Below are 20,924 nucleotides of genomic sequence, written 5' to 3'. Positions count from 1 at the left end.
TTTTAATTTTGTGACATTATTTATATAAATAAAACGGCATTTCCTTAAGTTGTAAAATAGTACGTCCAGCGTCGACGAAAATAATTGAATTCATTGGAATTTCTAAACAATATACTTCGAATAATAAAATTGATCACAAGCTCTCTCAACACACACAACAGCAATTAATGGTAAACTTGCTCATAATCCTAATAGGATCTAATTAAATTTTCTAAATACTCAAAAAATAATGTTTGTAGTGCTGTTATAAACTAATAGCTAACATAATATAAAAAGTTAGTTAGAAGAAAAAAATACACTGTTTTTAAAGGATACGTCCTATGAAAAACAATTTGTATTTTTGTCTTTGGATTTAACACTTTATTATGGTCATATAACCATTATAGTTGAGCCAATTTAATAGGCAACATTTGACGTCTATCAATTTTATCTTCATAGGGTGGTAACCTGCTTAAAAACATCGATTAAAGCGAATTAATCGATACGGACTTGAAATAATTGTCAATCGAACTTGAAACACATGTCAATAATTTATGATGATTTTTATTCCCAAGTAACCAATGCATTCGATTCTAGATGTCAGATTTCGATTTTTAGAGTAACGTCTCTAGTATTTATAAAGAAAAAAGGTTTATTGACACAAAATTGTAGCGACGTCAGTTCTTTAAATAAGAAAATGTTTATTATGTTTAGAATGGTTTATCAGTAAAATCAAATCTTAAAATTAGTTGCATCGGTCATTATTATTATAAATATGTAATCGTAATTGAAAAAAGTTAAGCAAATGTGCAGTTCTAACAAAACGAAATATCATGTTATTCTATGTCGTCGTTACTAGGTTACGTTGTTGAATTTTGTTGAACTGTCAAATGTTGCCTATTAAAATGGCTCTACTATAGTAAAGAATTAATATGGGATGTCAATAAAAATGTATAATTTCACCGATAAAATTCATAAACCTTTTTAGTTTTCCATGTAAAACCCTTCTAAAGAACTATTTAACTATCTCATATAAAATAACTAATAAACATTTTTAAATTATTATTGTAGGAGTGAGTATAGTAACAAAGCCCAAAAACCGAAGCCGCTAGTCGGAAGGCACTACGTGTATGTATTGTGGGTAAAATTTAGGGACAGTCTTTGTTCATCATTTTAGTAAATGCTTTGGGAATGTCTTCGTTAGTCTTGGATACGTTGCTGCTGCCGAGCAGCGTGGGCGCCGGGATCGAGCCCGTTTGTATACCGTGGGCTGTCTTCAACAAATCATAGTTTATCTTCTCCGACACAACCGAGTCCTTCCTGAAATGGTACATTATAATCAAAATAACGGAACAGGCATTATAAGCCAATATTGGTCGAAATAATAAGTCTTATATTGAAAAATGGAAAACAATAAACCGGCTAATATAAGAAAAATATCACGTCGCAATATTTTGCGACTACTTTAGAAAATTTCTTATAAGACATTTTCTAAATTTCTTAGTACATATTTACGTGTTTTCTTGTTCAGAGATTATCCTTTTCATAAACTTAGATTCGAATTATGTGGCATTTCTATTTCTAAATTAAGATCTTCATGTATATAAATAATTAACTCACTGGTAGGCGGGGTGTTGCGTGACGAACTCGCGCATCCAGGTGGCCATGGTGGAGATCTCGCCGGCGGCGCGGCGCTGGATCAGCTTGAGGTACTGCTGCACCGAGCAGTGCGTGTCCGCGTCCACGTCCATGCCCGACAGGTACGACTCGATCAGCGGCACCAGACCCGGGAACACGCCGTCCTGGGGACACATGTATTGTCAATAGACGGGTAGATTCAAGCAAGTACACTCCATCTAGTAGGATAGGTTGGGACACATCATTCCAACTTATAAGTAATGTACAATGTTAAATACTAAAACTAATCAAATTATGTCAAACGTATGTATATTGAAGTGATCCCCGGACCCCGGCCTTGGAACAAGATCTAGTAAAAATGATATTGAATACAATATATTAAAACAGATAACTGCATAACAACATGCCTTTCCGTTGACGATCTCGTTGATGGTCATCTCAGCGTACACATCGGCGTCGGGCGACCGCACGTCGCGGCGGAACCAGAACTTTTCCTGTGTGCACGCGCCGCGCCGCTGTGCGCGCTGCATGTTCTCGTCCACCTGCACAATAACTGCATCTTATAGTAATTTGTATATATGATGTAATTTTTTAGTCGTCATTAGTTCTGCTTTTTTGATGCAATGCAATGCGTTTTATATTAATTATAATCTATTTTTGTTTGATTGTATTTGAGAAATTATATTTATTTCACAAATTTTTATAAATAGTTAACATACCTTACTAATAGGTAGAACAAAGTTCAACCGATAGGACAGTATAACGCGCGTGAGCAGGACCACAAAGCAAACATAAGCCGCGTTCTCGAAGTCCGTGAGCTGCGCCTCGCACGGGCGGAACTCAACGCGCCAGCCAATACGCGAGTTTGGCGGCGGCGGCTTGAAGCGCATCGTCTGCCAGTTCGTCGACTGAATGTTCTAGAACACCACGGGTTTCTATTTGAACGCGTCAATTCGATGTATTAAAAAGATCTCACATTAAATACTAGAATTAAAAAAAATTGTATGTATGTATTTTTTGTTAATTTTTTTTAACAAAACTTTATAATTAGGATTTGAACTGACCTCAAAATGGTCAGTGTCATTTTCGTCATCTTGGTTGACTTTTTCGGAGAACAGAGATACGGTATCCCGAATAAACAAATGAGCAACATGCAACGCAAGCGGGTGATCGATGCCGCCCTCGCGAAGGCGTCGGTATATGTTGGGATCGTGCACTATTTGTATATCATTGTATCTGAAAAAAATTGCACGATAACATTTATAACAAGAGTTAAAAACTCTAAAATCATCAATTATTTCGAAAGTTACAAAGTAAAATGAGTCATTTCCATATCTTCTTTAAGCTAAAGGTTAACAAGTACGATAACGAAAAAAATTATACTTAAAAAGTTCACACACTTCTCATGCTCCGGCGACAGATAGGAGTCGATGGAGTCATAGCGTGATTTCTGAATTCGGAACTTATTATTTTTAAGCGGTTCGAGCCCACGCTCCTCCCGCGTGCGGCAGTCCACAGACGCGGATATTACGTTCCAGCGACAGTCCACGTCCGTGAGGTAGCCGCGGTATATCGGCGACGCTGCCGATAAGGCCAACTGAAACACGCAATGATGAAAGGAGCTTTGATATATGACATTTCAATTTTTCATGAGTGGAAACCACATTTGGTCCAAATCTGGGGCATCATTGTTTTTAATTTGAAAATTTGTTGCGTAGATAGATAGATTGTTTATCTTATTAAAGCGATAAGATCTTATTAATTAAAAAAAAAATGAGATTAAAATAATAATTATTATAGTTAGTATCTTAGAAACAAAAAATGTTAATTGATCGTTTATCCAAAAATAACATTATCGCATATTAAATAAATATAGGAAATTATAATTGAGTATAACACAGATAAGGATTTATCTTAGCTAGTAGAAAATTAAAACATTAAATAAATATCAAGTTGTTAGTTGATATATGGCCTTGTAGTTTTTCACAAGTATAATTTTAATATATATAATTCAACCGAATATAGCTCTTAGACATAGTTAGAGCGTATACGCACTATGCGGGTAGCCGCATTGCGGGTAGCCGTCCGGCTGACCGCAAGCACAATTATGTACGGAATATTCATTTCTATGCGCACTGTGCGGTCTGCGGTAGCCGCATCGCAGTGCGCATAGAAATGAATATTACGTACATAATTGTGCTTGCGGTCAGCCGGACGGCTACCCGCATAGTGCGTATACGCTCTTACAGTCTCATAAAATAATTAAAAAGTCGATAACCTTGTTTCGGAATGATAACCAATCAAGTTTTACGTACTTGTATTTACAATGTAAAATGTAAATATATAGAATTATTGACTATTGTAATTAAAGATTTCAATGAATAATTATCTATGTTACGGCGAAAGTCGTAGTCAACTATGTCATGTTATTTTAAATTAATGCATTCATATCACTGGACCAATACAATCATATTGTACAAATGTACATAATATAAAATAGAAATTTTTTTTTTCTCCTCAACTTAAAAGCACCAAAAATGTATATTCACCATAATTGGGCATAAAGGTGCTAGTTGATCGTAGAGAGTGCGGGCTTCAGTAATGCAGCACGCTTGGAACGTAAGCTGCAAGCAACAGCAGCCCATGCCCATCCCCATTGCGTCCATGTACACACAATCGGGCTGAGCCACTCCCTTCTCAAGCTCGTGATAATTATCTACAGGTATCTTTGTATTGACATCGCGGAATACTGCAAAGAAACGTTAATATGTGTATTTTGTTAATTAAAATTGTAAATAAATGCATAAAACGCTGCAAATAAATTAAAATTGAATAAAGTTTCCTAGTAGTAGACATAGGACAGGATTTTTAATCAAACTGTAATGTTAAACGGTACTTTATCAACTCCGCTGTTTAATAGTACATGAAATTAACATTTTTTTGTTATGTTTATATTTGTAAGTAATCAAATATGTGATGATGCATTTACGCATTCATGTAAATAGAGAAGATAATAACGAACAGATGTAAAAATATGCATATATTTGCCTTATTCGCGTATTCGCGACGAGACGCGTATTATGCTACGGCCACACTACCTTACCGTCTACCGGGCTGTTACCGCAATAATTATGGCATTAAATTACCGTCTAAATTACTGCATGAACTGGTGTGGTTACACTAGAGTTTACCTAGATATGTCGGTAATTATTGGCATTTACTGCAGCAAAAAAAATATTAGTTAATAATTAATATATAATATGGTTTCTGTAATAATTCATCAAGGATTCTTTCTTTTTAAAAAGGATTATTTCTTTTTCAAATCATCTATTGTACTTGGAAATGATAAATTTTGTTTGATCCGACGCCACGCATCATTGTGTACACTGCGATTTTTATAGTTCTTCTGTTGGTTATCCCCAAGATCCCAAAGAGAAGAATTCCAAGAAATCCAAAAATTTGCGCCATCGAGCGCTTTATCATTTGACCACTCCATGTCGGTCGATACGTGCGTCGCCGGTGAGCTCATATTGCAAACTGGACAAACGGTAGTGTGGCCGCATACGCAATAATTACTGCGGTAATCTTCTTTGATGTGCGAAAGAATACCGCCGCCGGAGCTATTGCCTACCGCCATTTGTCATATTGATTGGCATTGTAGAATTATGGCCATAAGTCATGGTTACACCTAGGTGTTGTTAAAGTTGTGGCAATAATTATTGGCATATCACGGTAGTGTGGCCGTAGTATTACGAGCAGTTTTTAGGACGATCACGATTCACGAACTTACGTACGATTGTTTGAACAATGGTTCGTGAGTCGTGACGACACTCGTAGACGAATGTTGAAGTAACGCGGCGATGTTCACACGAATGTGTAAATGCGCCATGATGACATATCAATATTGATAAATGCTTCTTGTTACGAGTTTAATAGAGGCTTGTGTACTTTACATAGTACACTCTAATATTACTCAAAAATAAATATTTAGATTGGTAAACCACAAACTATTAGCTTCAAATAGGAAGGAAAAGAGTTATTGCGCTTTAATAAATAACATACATAATTATAATTGTAAACAACCATACACCTTATTTTTTACTATAATATTATGTTTATAATTGATGACTTGCAGAATAAACATTGAATCATTGACAATATCATAGTTTGTTTTTACCACTTGCGGTCTAGATAACTAAGTATGATAATATAGTACTATTCACTTCCTGCTCAAATGAAAAAAAACTTCTACATGTGTTATTGTTTTATATAAATATTTTTTTATTGAGATTGAGAAACAAGTTATATAATAGTCTAACTATTTCTAATTTAACATACTTGGTAAATTTACTGCCACCTTCTCTCCTCTTCTGTGTCTTATGTTAGATGTTAGGGTCTTGAAGCGAGGATGCCCAGGATAGATGGATTCATCAGGAAAGAAATGTGACCTGGTCACACCTGAACTTGGTGTTGGTTTGTAAGGCGGGCTTGTAAACCCTGGACAGCCTAACCTAGAAACAATATGAATTCAAAGTTAAAATCAAATTTGTTTTACAAATTATAGTTTTTAAATGCATTTAATTTCTTAAAATAAATTAACAATTTTAATATATCAATGTTAAAAATATTGTATTACCTTGGAAAATTTGTAATACTCATTATAACTTCACCATCTTTCAATAATGTACTAGCTTCAGCTCTACGGAACTTCATATTGGCCTCTACAATATTGAAATGTGCTAAAAGGCCTCCATAAGGTTTTCCTGGTGTACCCTCTATCATGTATGCACCATATTCTGGCCGCCACAAAGATTTTACATCTAGTAAGTAAACAAAAAATTGGATAACTTAGCACACATTTATACTAACTAAACAATTAAAACCAAGTAATAGTAATAAACTACCATTAATTACTTCAATATTTTTTATTTTTTTTACAAATCCTATAGATGAGTTTGCTGGATGTCAATATAGAAAATATGAAATAATTTGTTCTTTAAAGCTTCACGCGTCCTACGTACATTATTTGCTCGTAATTAAATCAGTATGTTATAGTAGGACGCGTGACGGGCTAACACTGAAATCTTGTTGCTGAAATATGACTCAAATAACATGAAAGCCTATAAGTTTACATTTCTAAACAAGTGCTGTTTTGAATGTTTATTCAACATGTAAGTTGAGATATCCTTTATGTTTTCCAAGCAGCATTGATAAAGTCATAATCTGAGAAATTTTTTAATAGCTTATTTTTTATTTTTAGTGATTGGTAAGAACAAGATTTTTGATATGTACATAATTGATTCATAAATTTGATAGACAAACAGTCATGCATTCAGCCTATATTCAATTAACATGATGAATTGCAATTTTCTAATTAAACTAGCAGTTGATTATATGTATGAATAACATACATTTAATTATTGACTGTAATCTGTTCAAGGCATTTTTGAACAATCATCATACTGTGTGTTATCTTATCTAATAACAGTTAACTGCTTCTACAAAAAGATACTACAAAGAAGCTCTAAATGAATATTTTGATTTGAATTCATATGTTTTTAAATAAATGCATTGAAATTATACATATAAGTAAGATTTTTTAATGATTACATTTGATAATAAAATGTTTGAAATAGTTAAATAATAACTATACTTAATATTTTGAACCAACAATGAGTCATGTGCAATGAAGCATGAAGGCCATTACATTGAAGTCAATTCATTATAAAACAACTCAATCATGACACAGTAGGTTTAGTAAAAATTAATTCATATCATACAATAAAATTAATTTAGACCAGCTTCGTCATATAAAAAAAATTATGGAGTAGTTGTTAAGTCAAAACATATTTTAAATAAATAATAGTTACTTTGAGGATCTTCTATTTCTTTCTTTTGTAATTCAGGTAGAATCTCATCAGCTCTCAGGCTAACTGTTGCACGTTGATTTTCATCATCAAATTTTACAATAATATATTCTACCTGAAAAACAATGATTTATAATTTTATAATTACTTAAATTTCCAACAAGTTTACAAAAAAGGACGGATGATTACGGACCCAAGGGCCGCAACATTATGTCCACCACACAGCACCATAGTTACATACATACAAGAACACGGAAGTTTTAAATTAAATTAAAAAATAAAGTCTTACCTCATCCCCCCATTTAAGTACATCTCCAGTTCGATCTCTGAGTTTCTTATACAAATTTATGAATTGTTCAATTCCGTGCTGGCGCACATGTTCTGCTAAAGCTTTTGTTTCTTCCCAAGTCAAAGGGCTTCCTTCGGTAAGTAATCCCATTCTAAGCACTTGGATTCTAAAAGGATTAACAAGCGATTTGCACACACTTTTCAAACATACACCACTATAACAGAATTTTCCTAATATTAAAGCAATATTCATTTACTGTATAGGTACCAGTAATTGGCTTCGCGGTGGTGAAATATTGTGTAAAGTATACGTTAATTTAATCGATTTGAGAGTTAGTTTAGTTTGAGTATAGAATGCGAACGGCTGTGTTATTATATATGTTCCATAGTGATTGTAAGTATGACTAAGTTCATTTGCAATCAAAATATTTAATTTAAAAATTCAATTTACACAACTAATACAAATGACTTCAGAAAGACAACAATCTTCTGTCATTGTCAGCACAGATTGTCAGTAATTGATGTCAAAGTCAAATTTTGACTGTGCCTCAGAGCGTTTTCACATTATCCGATCCGATATCGGATATCGGACGCCGATAGCGGATATCCGATATGGGGGCTAAGTAAAATGTATGATTTAGAACCTTAGAGTTTAAATTATTACAGTAGTATAGAGCGAGTGTATTGCACAAATTCCTCAGTGCGCATCGTAGGCAGATGAGCTATAGATAATAGGTATATAGATGTGTGTGTGACAAATAGGGATGGGTAGGTAGGTATCAATTGCGTGCCGAGCTATCGATAAGTTATGTAAATAAATATGTATCTTTTGTAAATTTTATGTTCAATATGTTATTTAAGGAGAAATGTATGAGTAAAGTATAAATATGTCATTTTAAATTTGTTTGCCAAGGGGAATAAAGTGTTTATTCCATTTGAATATTTCTTGTATTAATTTTAAGTACTTAAAAAAAATATGTTTATGAATATCAGAAAAACGAGTTCGATGTTAAAGTTAATAAAATAAAAATTCGGGTTTGGTGCTATTTCTTTAATAATAAATGAAACAATAATAATAATGTTTTAAAAATGTTAAATAAAAATAAGAAATAATTAGTTATTTAAAATGATAATATAATAAATCATATAAATAATTTTTTTATTTAATTTTATCCATTCTACTATAAAATGTTCAAAATCAATTTAGCGATATTTCAGAAAATATATCGTAACATTACATACTTTACATTTACACTATAATACATTTGCATTCATAATATTAGAAAGTCTATCATACAAAACACACCACAAATTTATTTATAATACATTTTTAAAAGAGTTTTAATTTTAAAGTTAAATAAATAATTTGTTAAAATATAGTTCTTCTAGTAAACTTTATATCGAGTACAGCGTTGGTCAGGTCACATCACTAAGATCACGTGGCGGCAGTGAGGTGCGCGAGCGAGCCTGCGCGTGTCCGCCTCCCACCTCCCCTTCACCCCCGCGATGCTAGATTTATTTTCATAAAAATAAGTATAACAATCGACTTACTGATGAAATGTGATACTGGATTTCAATTTTGTGTATTTTCTAGTATCGTTTTTGCAAGATATAACTGCACATTTCACCATGTTTACTCCTAGATATGAATAAAAATCCAGAGCAACGCACTTCGTCAGCACTCAACCACGACTACGAGCGCGCGCGGCGGGAACGTCGTGTTGTTCCCACCTGTGCCTACTGTTCCCACTTGGTTGTTCGCACTCTATAGATACTATCTATACTCTAAGTTTAGAACTGTCTTTCACATAGTCCGGTCCGATATCGGATATCGGAGCCGACACCGATATGCCCGTGTGCTGTCGGACGATAATGTTCAGTGTTACATATCAAAACTATTTAGTAAATAGCACATCTGTGAGCACATCTAAATAATGTGCAGAAATTAATAATATAAAATCTTTTTTATTTTTTACTTCTCCGTTTTTTTTCGTGCGTACTTGGTACAGCTTGGTACTACGTAGTATATTATATAATCTGTTTAGAATGACAGCCAGCGACTTTCAATTTTACTACATAGCAACATTATAAATATATATTTGGAATTCTAGTAATAAAATATTATAGTCGCGGTGGATTTATTAGAGATTGTTGTGGTGATTGTGATTTATTTTCGCCATTTGTTTGGAACCTGACTTTTGTGATAAATACTAAATCATATTTTTATAATGTAATAACCATAAAAAACGATACATGCTAAAATTATTAAATTTTAAATGACCAATACTCTATGCAAGTAGCGTCTAAAATGAAAGTTAAGCTACACTAGGGCGGCTTATTTATTTCTGTGAGAATATTAATTACAATACCTTCAACCATGGTTCCTGTCTCTATAGAAGGATGTACCCAGGGTACCGAAGGTGGCGGTGCCCGGGGAGGCTCTATCTCACTGGGACTGTTAATAGATTTCATAGTCCAAAGAACTTATGATGAATTAACAGTTTTAGCCGAGTTGTAAGTGCTTTTCTTCTGTTCATATTGTTATTGTCTTTATATTGTTGTATTTAGATGTATGTAATCATATTAATTGCTTGAATAACAGAGCCAATGTTTCAGTGTTTGAAATCTTAATGTCTATATTTTATGAACTGATTAAATATTTGTTTGCATTTCAGGTTACCCCGTAAAACAGATATGGAGCGTAAGATTGAAATTTACAAATTTAGTGCTCGCACACGGCAACTATTTGTACGCCTGTTAGCGCTCGTCAAGTGGGCTAGCAGTGCTACTAAAGTAGATAGATCAGCCCATATTATGGCATTTTTGGACAAACAAGCTCTTCTTTTTGTGGAAACAGCAGATGTTCTAGCAAGAGTAGCTCGAGAAACTCTAGTCCATGCCAGGTATGCACATGTTAATGCTTCCATAGAAAAAGTTTCATTCCTGGATTAGCTAATTTGTTATTATAAATGTATTTTGAGACTATGTATTCATGTGTTTGCATGGTATTTAATTTATTATTGATATAAACACTTTATTTTTCTTAAAACTGAATTCTTGAATTATAAAATTGAATGTAGAATTATTCAATAAGGGGAATGAATAAACCCCATATTATGTCCATAAATGGACTTGTTTTTGACTAGAGGAAACTCCCTGTATCAATTTCTCTATAAGCAACAATATTTTACAGGTTACCAACATTCCACATGGCTGCAGCAGTGGAAGTGTTAACATTAGGCACATACAGTAGACTTCCAGCTGTGATACGTGAACGTCTGGTTCCTCCTCCTTCTCTCACTCCTACTGAAAGAAGGTCAACATTGCGAGCTCTTGCTCATATTGTTCGTCAAAGATTAACAACAGCCTCCTTACCGTGTGATGTTAGAAATTTAAAGGTAAAATTTGATAATTACTAATGATTCTGTAGCGAATATAGAACTTACTGATAACCGTTATTTAAGTTAATCTTCATTATTTAACCTTTTATACTATAACCACATACTGTTTAAACTATGACTCAAAGTAAATTAATTATTAATTTTGTTCTTTATATTTAAGGTTGAAAATGGAAGAGCCACTTTTACAGTGGGTCAAGAGTTTAGTGTCTCTTTAACAGTGATGGGTGATGGACCAAATGTGCCTTGGCGTTTATTAGATATTGCTATTCTAATACAAGATAATGAAACTGGTGGTAAGTATAACCAAACAATATACGTCAACTTATTAGATATTTATTGATTTTCCTGCTGAAAAATTTTAATTTATTTTTCAGAAGGGAAACCTTTAGTACACAGTTCTCAGTTGAACTGGTTAAGAGGTGTAGCTCAAGCACGTCTGGCCGCCGCTGGCTTGAATGGAGCCCTCACAGCATTACGATTCTTCTGTCGATCTCTATCTTTGGAACTTTTGTATACCCAAACTTTGAGGTTATGTAGAGATCGATTAGCACGCCATTTACAAGTGGATAAATACATACCTGGACAAAAACTACAAGTCTCTTATTGGAGGTAATTAAAAAATATATCACGGTTACTTTATAAATGGTTTTAATATTAATCAATAAGTAAGATTTCTTTAGAAGGTGATTGATGTGAGATTTGGTCATTAATTTATCAAGTACTACTTCTATTTATAGATTACGACGATTTTGGTATCGTTATATCTTTCCATAGAAATTTCACTTCTGTCACGTGTGCTCGGCACACACGCTCTTTATTTTTACAAAGTCGCCAATCAACATAATTTTACTTTTCCTATAGGGAGCTGGGTTGCGAGCTAGGTTACCGGTTGATCATAGGCGCGGAGGGCGAGTCGCTGTGCGTGTGGCACGTGCCCGCACTTGCAGGCGGCGAGAGGGTCGCGGCCGCGCTCACACCGCACGCGCCGTCTATGGAGCGGCTTCTTGCGCACACCGTGCACGTGCGGTCACGGCAACGGCTTAATGACCTTAAAGTGCTGTTGAACGATTTGGGGGTATGTTTTCGAAATATTAAATTTTATATCGTAATTTTTATACTTTTTTTTTAACACTATGTCATTGTAACGCATTTGTACACAGTCTGTTTTAAAATATTTAAACAAAAAAATATTCAGAATCTCGACTTCTACTTCTAATTATTAAATTATTATTCTTATTTTTCTGTTATTTAGTTATCTGTCTTATTTACAACTTAATTTAATTTGATAACTATATTTCAAATGAAAATAAAACGTTCATTCGTATAAGTCACTGTAAGAATCTTTTCTGTAAATATAACGTAAACCAATAATAAAGATAAATATAATTTGCACAAGGTGGAGTGCATGGTGGGCGGGTGGCCGTGCGTGCTGGCGTGCTCGGTGGTGTCGCCGTGCCTGCGCGCGGAGCAGCTGCTGGTGTCGGTGGGCGCGCACGGCGGCAAGCTGCGCGCGCGCGTGCCCGCATACCCCGCCACGCCCAAGATGGCCGAGCTGGCTGCCGTGCTAGCTGCGGCTGACCTGAGAGCGCTGCGACCGATGCTCACGCAGCTTAGGTATGTTGCGCTTGTTGCGCGTTTGAGAAATAAACACTTGCTTTCATTTAGAAGGATTGAACCGATTTGACTTTGTTGGTATTATAAGCCAAATTAAGTGTAGTGAGTAAGGATTAAGCAAATTGTAAACATTAATTAGTGGTCAAGGTAGCGGAATATTTTAAGGCCTTGAGAGGTTATTTTTGAAATTAATCAAATTTTTATATCTAACTAGCGGTCCGCCCCGGCTTCGCCCGTGGTACATATTTACGTTTTCTCTACAGAAGAACCATCCTCGTACTTCAAGGAATATAATCAAAAAAGAATTATCGAAATCGGTCCACCTGTTCACGCGTGATGCCGTGACCAAGGAAAACGGGTTTCATTTTAATGTATATATGTTAAAGTCAAAACCCTGAACCAGTCAATATCCTTATTGACGATAATTAAGGTTATTGACTAAGGGCGTCGGTCAATATCCTTATTGACTGATTTAAAGAGCAGACATTCAGTCAATATATGTTTTAACCAACATACTGAATAGATTTTAACACTTAAATCTTCCTGTAATGGTGGTAAAACAATAGCGAGTCGGTTATGGCACTCGCCGGCCGCTGCCGCGGCACGCTCGCTTCGCTCGCACGGCTCGTGCGTGAAGGTAGCAGTTCAAACCTAACCTAACCTACTGGGTCGAATTTGACACTTAAACCTTTCTGTAATGAGCAAGTAAAACTCGCTATTGTTATACTTGCTCATTATATAAAGATTTAAGTGTTAAAATCTATTCAGTACGTTGGTTAAAACCTATATTGAATGAATGTCTGCTCTTTAAATCAGTCAATAAGGTTATTGACTAAGGGTGACGGTCAATAACCTTATTAACTGATTTTCTCAGATATAATCAGTCAATAAGGGTATTAACCGACGCCCTTTGTCAATAACCTTAATAACCGACAATAAGGGTATTGACTGGTTCAGGGTTTTGACTGTAGCATATAGATAATAAAAAAATAATTTAATATCTCAAATTTTTAAAAGGTTCTGGTTGGTGGCACGTCGTTGTGAGAAAACACTTCAACACTTACCTGCAAGTGTGTGTGAACACTTGCCCTTTCTGCACGGAGCGGATCATCCGCTCAGCAAGTTGTCGCCTGACCGCCTGTATGTGACCTTACATCGGCATACCGATCACATACTAGTAAGTGATTTATTTAGAGCACTTTTTTAATGAATTTCATATAAACTTTCCCTTGTCAGGCTAATATCGTAAAGAATCTTTCTACTTTAAAAAATCGTGTATAAATGTGTGTTTTAATTGAGGATCGGCAATGTCAGGTGGTAGAAATGAAAGAGGTGGCTGCGGGCAGCACGGCGACGACGAGCAGCAGCACGAACAGCGGCAGCGCGTGCAGCGTGGCGCTCTCGTTCCACCTGGCCGGCGCGCGCAGGTGCACGCCCGACGAGTGCGAGGACGAAGTGCGTATATGTGTACTTTATTTTGTCTACATAATATTGGTCTATTTCATAATATTATATTGTTATAATTATTTACAATACTATAAAAACTATTTACGTAAATAGAAAAATTTGGTAAAAATTTATAATTAAGAACATTATATTATTCCTTTATTTTTCCCATTACATTATTCCGCTAATTCATGACATAGTATGCTATGTTACAACAACAAAAAATAAAGGACAGCGTTGTGATAAACTAGTGCCTAGAATGAAGTTAAAATGATTAATATTTTTTTTATTTTATAGTCATCCACGACCAGCGCGTCACCGGCGACAGCAAGATGTTTTTTGAAACTCCATTCATTAGTTGAACTTGATACTTTTACGCTGACACATGGACCTTTCACACCTCTGGATACTCCAGGTACATTCACAGTACTGCGCAATTTTATACTGAGAATTAAATTCAGTTAAATATCTATAGTTTAATGCCCCAAAGTGTCAGTTTTCTGTAAATTTAACTCCCTCATTTTTACACTGTCTAACAGAACGATTACCTCAATTGCGAATAGTATTAGTACAAGATTTATACTATATTTTCTCTGAATTATTCAGGTATGCAGCCAGGCAAACGCAAGTTGTCCGCAAGTTCCACCAAAGCGGTGAAGGTGCGGCAGCCCGCGTACTTCCTGCCCGAGCTCGCGCACGTGGTCGCTGCAGCCGACGAAAGAGTGCCTTTCGTTAATTTGGCTCAAGAGGTATTTTATTATTATTGGAGTATATTTGGATTTATTTATTAAACATCTATTTACGTTTTTTATGTAGATAAATTGTGCCTTTTTTGCATTTGGTATCAAATATTTAAAAAATGTGCCAAATGCAAATGAAGGCACTACAATTTTTACGAATCACACTTGACATTCCTATATAACTGACTATTAATGGAATTACGAAATAGCTGAATGAGACTCAATTTCCAAACATGTTCATTTACGTTATCTATGTTTAGACATGTTATTTGTCTCAGTATCCTGTACATCGTTCGATGAATTTTAATATCTTGTACATAACAACTATACTTTTATTCGTCTAATTTACCTGTATTTTACCAGTTGTCGAACCGCGGTGTTACACACGGCGGCGTGCAACCCGAGTGGAGCGGCTCAGCGCTAGGCATGCGTATCGTATCTCTACCGCTCGCAGAGGGGGCACCTCCCCACGCAGCAGCGGCACTACGAGCACGCCTGCTTGCGGCTACCGTACGCCTCACTACGAAGAACCAGGCGAGAGTGTGGACCGCGGAATTTGTGTTTCACGGGTCACCCGTGCGAACTCCTAACCCTAAGGAACAAGGTGTGTTCCGTTTTTTGAATGTTTGTAAGACAATATTATTATAGATTGTGCTGAGTTTCATACTTATTTTGTTACTACTAATTCGACTATAAAAAATTATTATAATTTATTATAGTCGAGCCAATTTAATAGGCAACATTTGATGTCTATCAATTTTATCTTCGAAGATATTGTTTATTATGTTTAGAATGGTTTATCAGTAAAATCAAATCTTAAAATTACTTGTGTCGGTCATTATTATTATAAAGATGTAATCGTAATTGAAAAAAGTTAAGCAAATGTGCAGTTCTAATAAAACGAAATATCATGTTATTCTATGTTGTCGTTACTAGGTTGCGTTGTTGAATTTTGTTGAACTGTCAAATGTTGCCTATTAAAATGGCTCTACTATACTTACAATAAAACACAATTATAAGTAATATCCGCAATTATGTGCAATGTGTAAAGCCTCGAAATGGTGGACTCGGCAAATGTGCGAAATTTGCGATGATTGGTACGTCACATGAAATCGTATATATTTTTTACAATTAAATCTATTGTCAATAGGAGAGCGTCGTTGCGTGTACTTGCAATATGAGCTGGGTACAGACGCGGGTCGCACTGCAGACGCCTTCCTCGCGGACTGGGCGGCTATCGTACATCTACACACTTTGCTACATGATTTCATGTTAAGGCCTGCTCAAGGTAAATACACGTAACCCAATGGATGACAATTTTATTTCTGCATGGGAACAGACATGTATCTGAAAATATAAAAAAAATATATATCTTAAAGTAGAATAATAACTCAAATTCAAAATTCAAAAATTCTTTATTTGGAACATAATAACAAATTGTACATAAACTTAAATTACGATGACATCCGTAAAAGCATAAGAGCTGTGGCACGGATGCCAACGCCCACCTCCATACATAAAATAAGTTCCATCTTAATAATGTAACAAGTTTAAGGTGATTGCAACGATCTGTTCCCAGCCAATATCCCGCTAGATGGCGCTGAATTCTACATTTCTAGTTTATTTGAGTTTTTGCGTAATTGGAATAGTCATCAAACCTAGGAATAGTCATGGCGGTTACTGAATATTATATTTTATTGAAATATGTTATATCATTGCCTTAAAATCCACCCAATTCGGTAAAATTATGCGTTTTAACATCTGTCATTGCATACAGGGTCGTTTACACACACAGACGTATACAAAAATGATAAAGATTTAACTCTAGATGGCGTGAATGTAAAGCGCGTCACACACGGTGAAGATACTACCTATAATATTTTATCTAATCTAGTAATATTTTATATTACAGTATCTTAAGGTATCCGGTATCAGCGTTCTGACCATCATTTTTCTTTTTTCGCTGTAGAACCGCCATCCTGTTACAAATGACCCACAAAGGAGAATGACCACGGGTGGTATCGGTAAAATTTTAGTTGTGCCACGTATTCGTTATATTGTTAATTCCTATTTGTATTTATAATGATCATATGTATCAATATTAAGTCTTAATTAAACCGGATAAATTGAAATAATAGTAAAAGTAAAAGTTTTTCTTTTGAAACATGTATGAACTTTCGCATTAGTAGGAAGTAGGATTGTTATAAAAATAAAAGTTATATTTGTTGGCGTAAACTATTTTATTGTAATTTTGGGAAATAAATAATGTCAAAATTGATTACCTACAATAAAACGCAGTTTTATTTTATTACCTACATTACACTATTGTTTTTTTTTTATCAAAACATGTATTTGAAGTAGCAAATATGATATTATGCTGATCCAAGCATTTTCACTCAAAACTAATATCACTAATGATTTGTAAAAGTAAATTATTTCAAAATACATTTCATAACCAACAAGTAAGAATAATTATTCATACAACAACAAATCAAAAACACTATTTACTATGGAAAAAAAACCAGGAAGGTGAAAAACATATTTACGATTTCGATGCACTCGACTTTTAGTAAAATAATAGGTAAAAATATTATTATGGTTTTGATCACAGACATATCTGTGGTTTTGATTTTAGCTACTAGTATCAGAAAGCTGCGTGTTCAATGCACGTCGGGGTCCCACAACTGTGGAGGAAGGAAGGTAGAATACCTCCATCGAATAAGTGAAGTTTCTCGACATACTCGATTTGCCGGCCGGCCTCAATGAAGATTGTCCGAAAGTTGTATATGTGCTCTGTAACGAAAAAATTTCGCTAGCGCGATTCAGAGTGAGGTGTCGTACAATATACCTAATGAAGTTTTTCATCTTTTTATTTTACTGCAAATACAAAATAAAAATTAAACAATGGTAATGTAAATTCTAAACAAACTACTACCAAAATACAATTAGAACAAAAATCATTTGACTTGTTTATTTCACCCAGAGGCCAGAGGCGGCTCGTGACAAAATTGTATAGGTGTTCACTTGAAATAAAACAACGAAAATACAATAGCGTTCGGGATGATTTATTACAAAAAAATGAGCACCACATTTTATAAATGTCTATAACACTAAAAATTACAAAGTACAGGCTATTTCAAAACGAATTCAATGACTAGGTATCAATAATTAGTAAATCACCGAATTTGCATTCGCGAGCGTAGGTATCCATAGTGTTTGTCACTGACGGTCACTGACCTCTATAACTTATAGTTATAGAGGTCAGTGGTGTTTGTTGTGTAAACATGTATGTATTTGAGTAGTTAGTAGCATATTATATTCTGAATTTCTGATCCATGCCTATTCACTCAAAACTAATAACACTAATGATTTGTAACAGTAAATTATTTCAATAGGTAGGTATTTGAACATTTCCCAACAAGACGTAAGAATAATTCTGTGCCTCCAGTGAATAAGGGAATAACTCAAAAACAGCACTTTTCAGGAGAGACAAAAAACTATATATCAATACTAAATCTTTATTAATTCAAAATTTTAAGCTTGTATGTGTAAGATATGATGTTAGACTATATTTTTACATATGAACACATATTGTAACAACCCCATAAATATACTTTTTTCGTGTTTTTTTGTAGTTGTGGCCTTATGAACGAGTACTTCATGGAATAACTCAATGTATTCACATAATTTTTTTTTTACTCTTTGCAATATAACGACTTATGCCCTTATGCACTATGTTCATAGTCGCACAACACGACTTATATTATTGCCAGTTTTGGTTTTATAGAAATGATGTGACTTATTATGCTTGAAATTTGTGTACTTTATGACTCAATTGAGGCATTTTAGTGGAAAAACTATGCACGTAGCTTGAAAAACGAATGAAATCAACGGGTTTTTTTATCGTTATTAGATAATAAAAACAAAGCAACATTTAGGTATTTATGCGTTTAACCCTAGAAGTCCAATCTACGTAAATTTGACGTATGAACTCTTCTATATTTACCATCGAATCGCTGCAAAATCCAGAACCAACTTATTAGCCGTCGAGACCTAGCAGTACATAGTTGGCTCATCCAGGTAAATTCCGCCATTTGGTTGTAAAGAGGATGTTGTGCGTCATTTTGACGTATAATTGGGCTTTTCGTAACTTTTAAGATTGTTTCAAATTTTTATTTTGTGATTTATTTGAAAAATTTTTTTCCAAGTCACGTTTCACATGATATCTATAGTATTATACTATAGATTGAGTATAAAATGGGATCCAGACAACTTTTATACTAGGACGAAAAACCTTCAATTTTAGTAAATGACGATTATTGTCCTCCGCTGGATTTGGACTTCAAGCAAGGGGATTGGGTGGCTGAAGATGTTGTCCGGAGTAAAACCGAATATGTTATGGGGTTTTGTTACCCATGTATAATGAAAGTCGTAGATTGTAAAATAAACGTTTAATCGATCTTTCAATAATACAATACTATGTTGTTAATGCTATACAATGTTTCACCAGTCACCACAATGAGTCTAGTCTGTACAGGTTAGCAGGAGACAATCATTGAGTAGGTATTGGTATTAAATACGTATCAACTGCGTATTGCATTTTGCGTATTAACTATTGTCCTAGTGAAAATTAATCGTCGAATCAATTTAAAATTCGATCAAGTGCGTTCCGTTTCGTAAAATATAGATAATAAAAGTGGCAACGCCACAATGTCATGGTGGTATACATTGAGGATACAAGCACTATAAAGAGATAAGAGAAGCCCGAAAACCATATTCCTGTATGTTCAGTTAATACAGGAAAAGTTATAGGTGGTCAGTGGCGATTTTTTACGGCATGATATAGAATTTTAACAATGTCTATATCATATAATATCAAAATAATGTAGCTATATAAAGAAAATACAATGAGCCGCAAAGATTTTATGAAAAAATTAAGCACAGATTTGAAGGTGCCTTGGATGCAAATACGACATGTGGCACGCACTTTGAAGAGACTCTACGTGACAATAGCCCAATTTTTTCAAAATATGTGGTACCAGAGTATCCATAAAATGTTTAGGACCAAAGAAGTATCGATATTGCGGATTTTTTTCCTATAAAAAAGGCAAATTACCAAAGCACAGTGGCTAAAACGCTATATGCGGAGAAAACAATATTCATAATTGTCAAGACTGGTTATAAATACTTTTTTTATGCGACTATTATAGACTATAATATTATTGTCTTGATTATTGTAGTTAGATAATTTAAAAAAAAAGATTAAAAACGAGTTATTTTTAAAAACTTATCCAATTCTATAAGAAGAAAATATAAGTTTAACATTTTTGTTGGCTTTTTTTAGATGATTCAATTATCGTTCTGTATTTATATAAACAAAGAGTATAATATCATTAAATGCACTTAATGTGTTAACTGTATTTTTAATATCTATTGCAAAAAATAGTTAATTTCCTTATTTCCATAGAAATATATTAGTATCCCAAGTTAACTGATAAATACCTTTTTTAAAAAATATAAAGATTTGTTGTTGGAGATTTATTGAAAAAAAAAAGATTTAAAAATAATAAGGAATAGGTATAGTGTGTTGTTTCCGTGCAGTATTCAATTAATAGACCAATAGCAACACGGCATTAATGCCAAACTGTCTCATGTCGTCACTTGAACCAATGACACTAAAAGAGTTGTTCCTTTATGCTCATATTAGAAAAATGACACAAATGCGTTTATACTAAAATAGTGTTAGGACTGATGGAACAAAATGAATTAAGTCTTTATTCAAAAAGTATAACTACACATACGTCTTTGTGTTCGTGGGTACTTTTGACTCGAGACGAATAGTTCCTTTGCGATTGCCTAAAATGATGGATAAGGTAACTTATACCGTTAATCACACCCTACTTATACCGTTTGGGTCATTCGAAAAAATGGGTTAGGACGCAGCTAGAGAT

At 34.3% G+C, this 20,924-nt stretch overlaps 2 protein-coding genes across 3 annotated transcripts in view; one reads left to right on the top strand and one right to left on the bottom strand.

Moving 5' to 3' along the window:
• Positions 1-902: 902 nt before the first annotated feature.
• Gclc (glutamate--cysteine ligase) lies at positions 903-8,266 on the bottom strand. 2 transcript variants are annotated; one of them, XM_089714503.1, is made up of 12 exons: positions 8,041-8,266; positions 7,774-7,939; positions 7,488-7,599; positions 6,254-6,437; positions 5,956-6,128; positions 4,167-4,366; positions 3,018-3,214; positions 2,682-2,853; positions 2,337-2,534; positions 2,025-2,159; positions 1,600-1,781; positions 903-1,299 (listed from the first exon to the last, which is right to left on the bottom strand). In XM_089714503.1, exons 2-12 carry the CDS (start codon positions 7,921-7,923, stop codon positions 1,128-1,130), a joined length of 1,875 nt encoding a protein of 624 aa, XP_089570629.1. In that variant the 5' UTR covers positions 7,924-7,939; positions 8,041-8,266; the 3' UTR covers positions 903-1,127. The 2 variants fall into 2 exon arrangements, with proteins under 2 accessions (XP_089570629.1, XP_089570628.1); XM_089714502.1 differs by having other exon boundaries at positions 7,774-8,266.
• Positions 8,267-9,813: 1,547 nt separating this feature from the next.
• The window catches only part of MED14 (mediator complex subunit 14), a 33,447-nt gene continuing 22,336 nt past the window's right edge, over positions 9,814-20,924 (top strand). Inside the window, exons 1-13 of the mRNA XM_089714435.1 lie at positions 9,814-10,286; positions 10,448-10,675; positions 10,966-11,170; positions 11,334-11,466; positions 11,548-11,782; positions 12,035-12,248; positions 12,570-12,787; positions 13,805-13,964; positions 14,102-14,242; positions 14,531-14,648; positions 14,840-14,982; positions 15,337-15,577; positions 16,124-16,261. Coding sequence (XP_089570561.1) covers positions 10,150-10,286; positions 10,448-10,675; positions 10,966-11,170; positions 11,334-11,466; positions 11,548-11,782; positions 12,035-12,248; positions 12,570-12,787; positions 13,805-13,964; positions 14,102-14,242; positions 14,531-14,648; positions 14,840-14,982; positions 15,337-15,577; positions 16,124-16,261 — 2,311 coding nt within the window. The 5' untranslated portion in view covers positions 9,814-10,149. The remainder of the gene's footprint in view (positions 10,287-10,447; positions 10,676-10,965; positions 11,171-11,333; positions 11,467-11,547; positions 11,783-12,034; positions 12,249-12,569; positions 12,788-13,804; positions 13,965-14,101; positions 14,243-14,530; positions 14,649-14,839; positions 14,983-15,336; positions 15,578-16,123; positions 16,262-20,924) is intronic.

The sequence above is a fragment of the Colias philodice genome, chromosome 3, assembly GCF_061535455.1.
Source record: "Colias philodice isolate Cphi_HAF_F1 chromosome 3, ilColPhil1 Martin Lab GWU primary, whole genome shotgun sequence".
Lineage (NCBI taxonomy): Eukaryota > Metazoa > Arthropoda > Insecta > Lepidoptera > Pieridae > Colias > Colias philodice.
Note: the sequence above shows the minus strand (reverse complement) of the source record. Positions and strands in the feature narration are given on the sequence as shown.

What these genes read in the sequence shown, in the direction of transcription:
- Gclc (XM_089714502.1), bottom strand. Translation starts at nt 8,025, where the DNA reads ATGAATATTGCTTTAATATTAGGAAAATTCTGTTATAGTGGTGTATGT. An exon ending in AGAAATAGAAGATCCTCAAA is followed by an intron (nt 6,438 to 7,487) that starts GTAACTATTATT and finishes TTTACTTACTAG; the next exon opens with ATGTAAAATCTTTGTGGCGG. An exon ending in CACCTTTATGCCCAATTATG is followed by an intron (nt 3,215 to 4,166) that starts GTGAATATACAT and finishes TGCGTGTTTCAG; the next exon opens with TTGGCCTTATCGGCAGCGTC.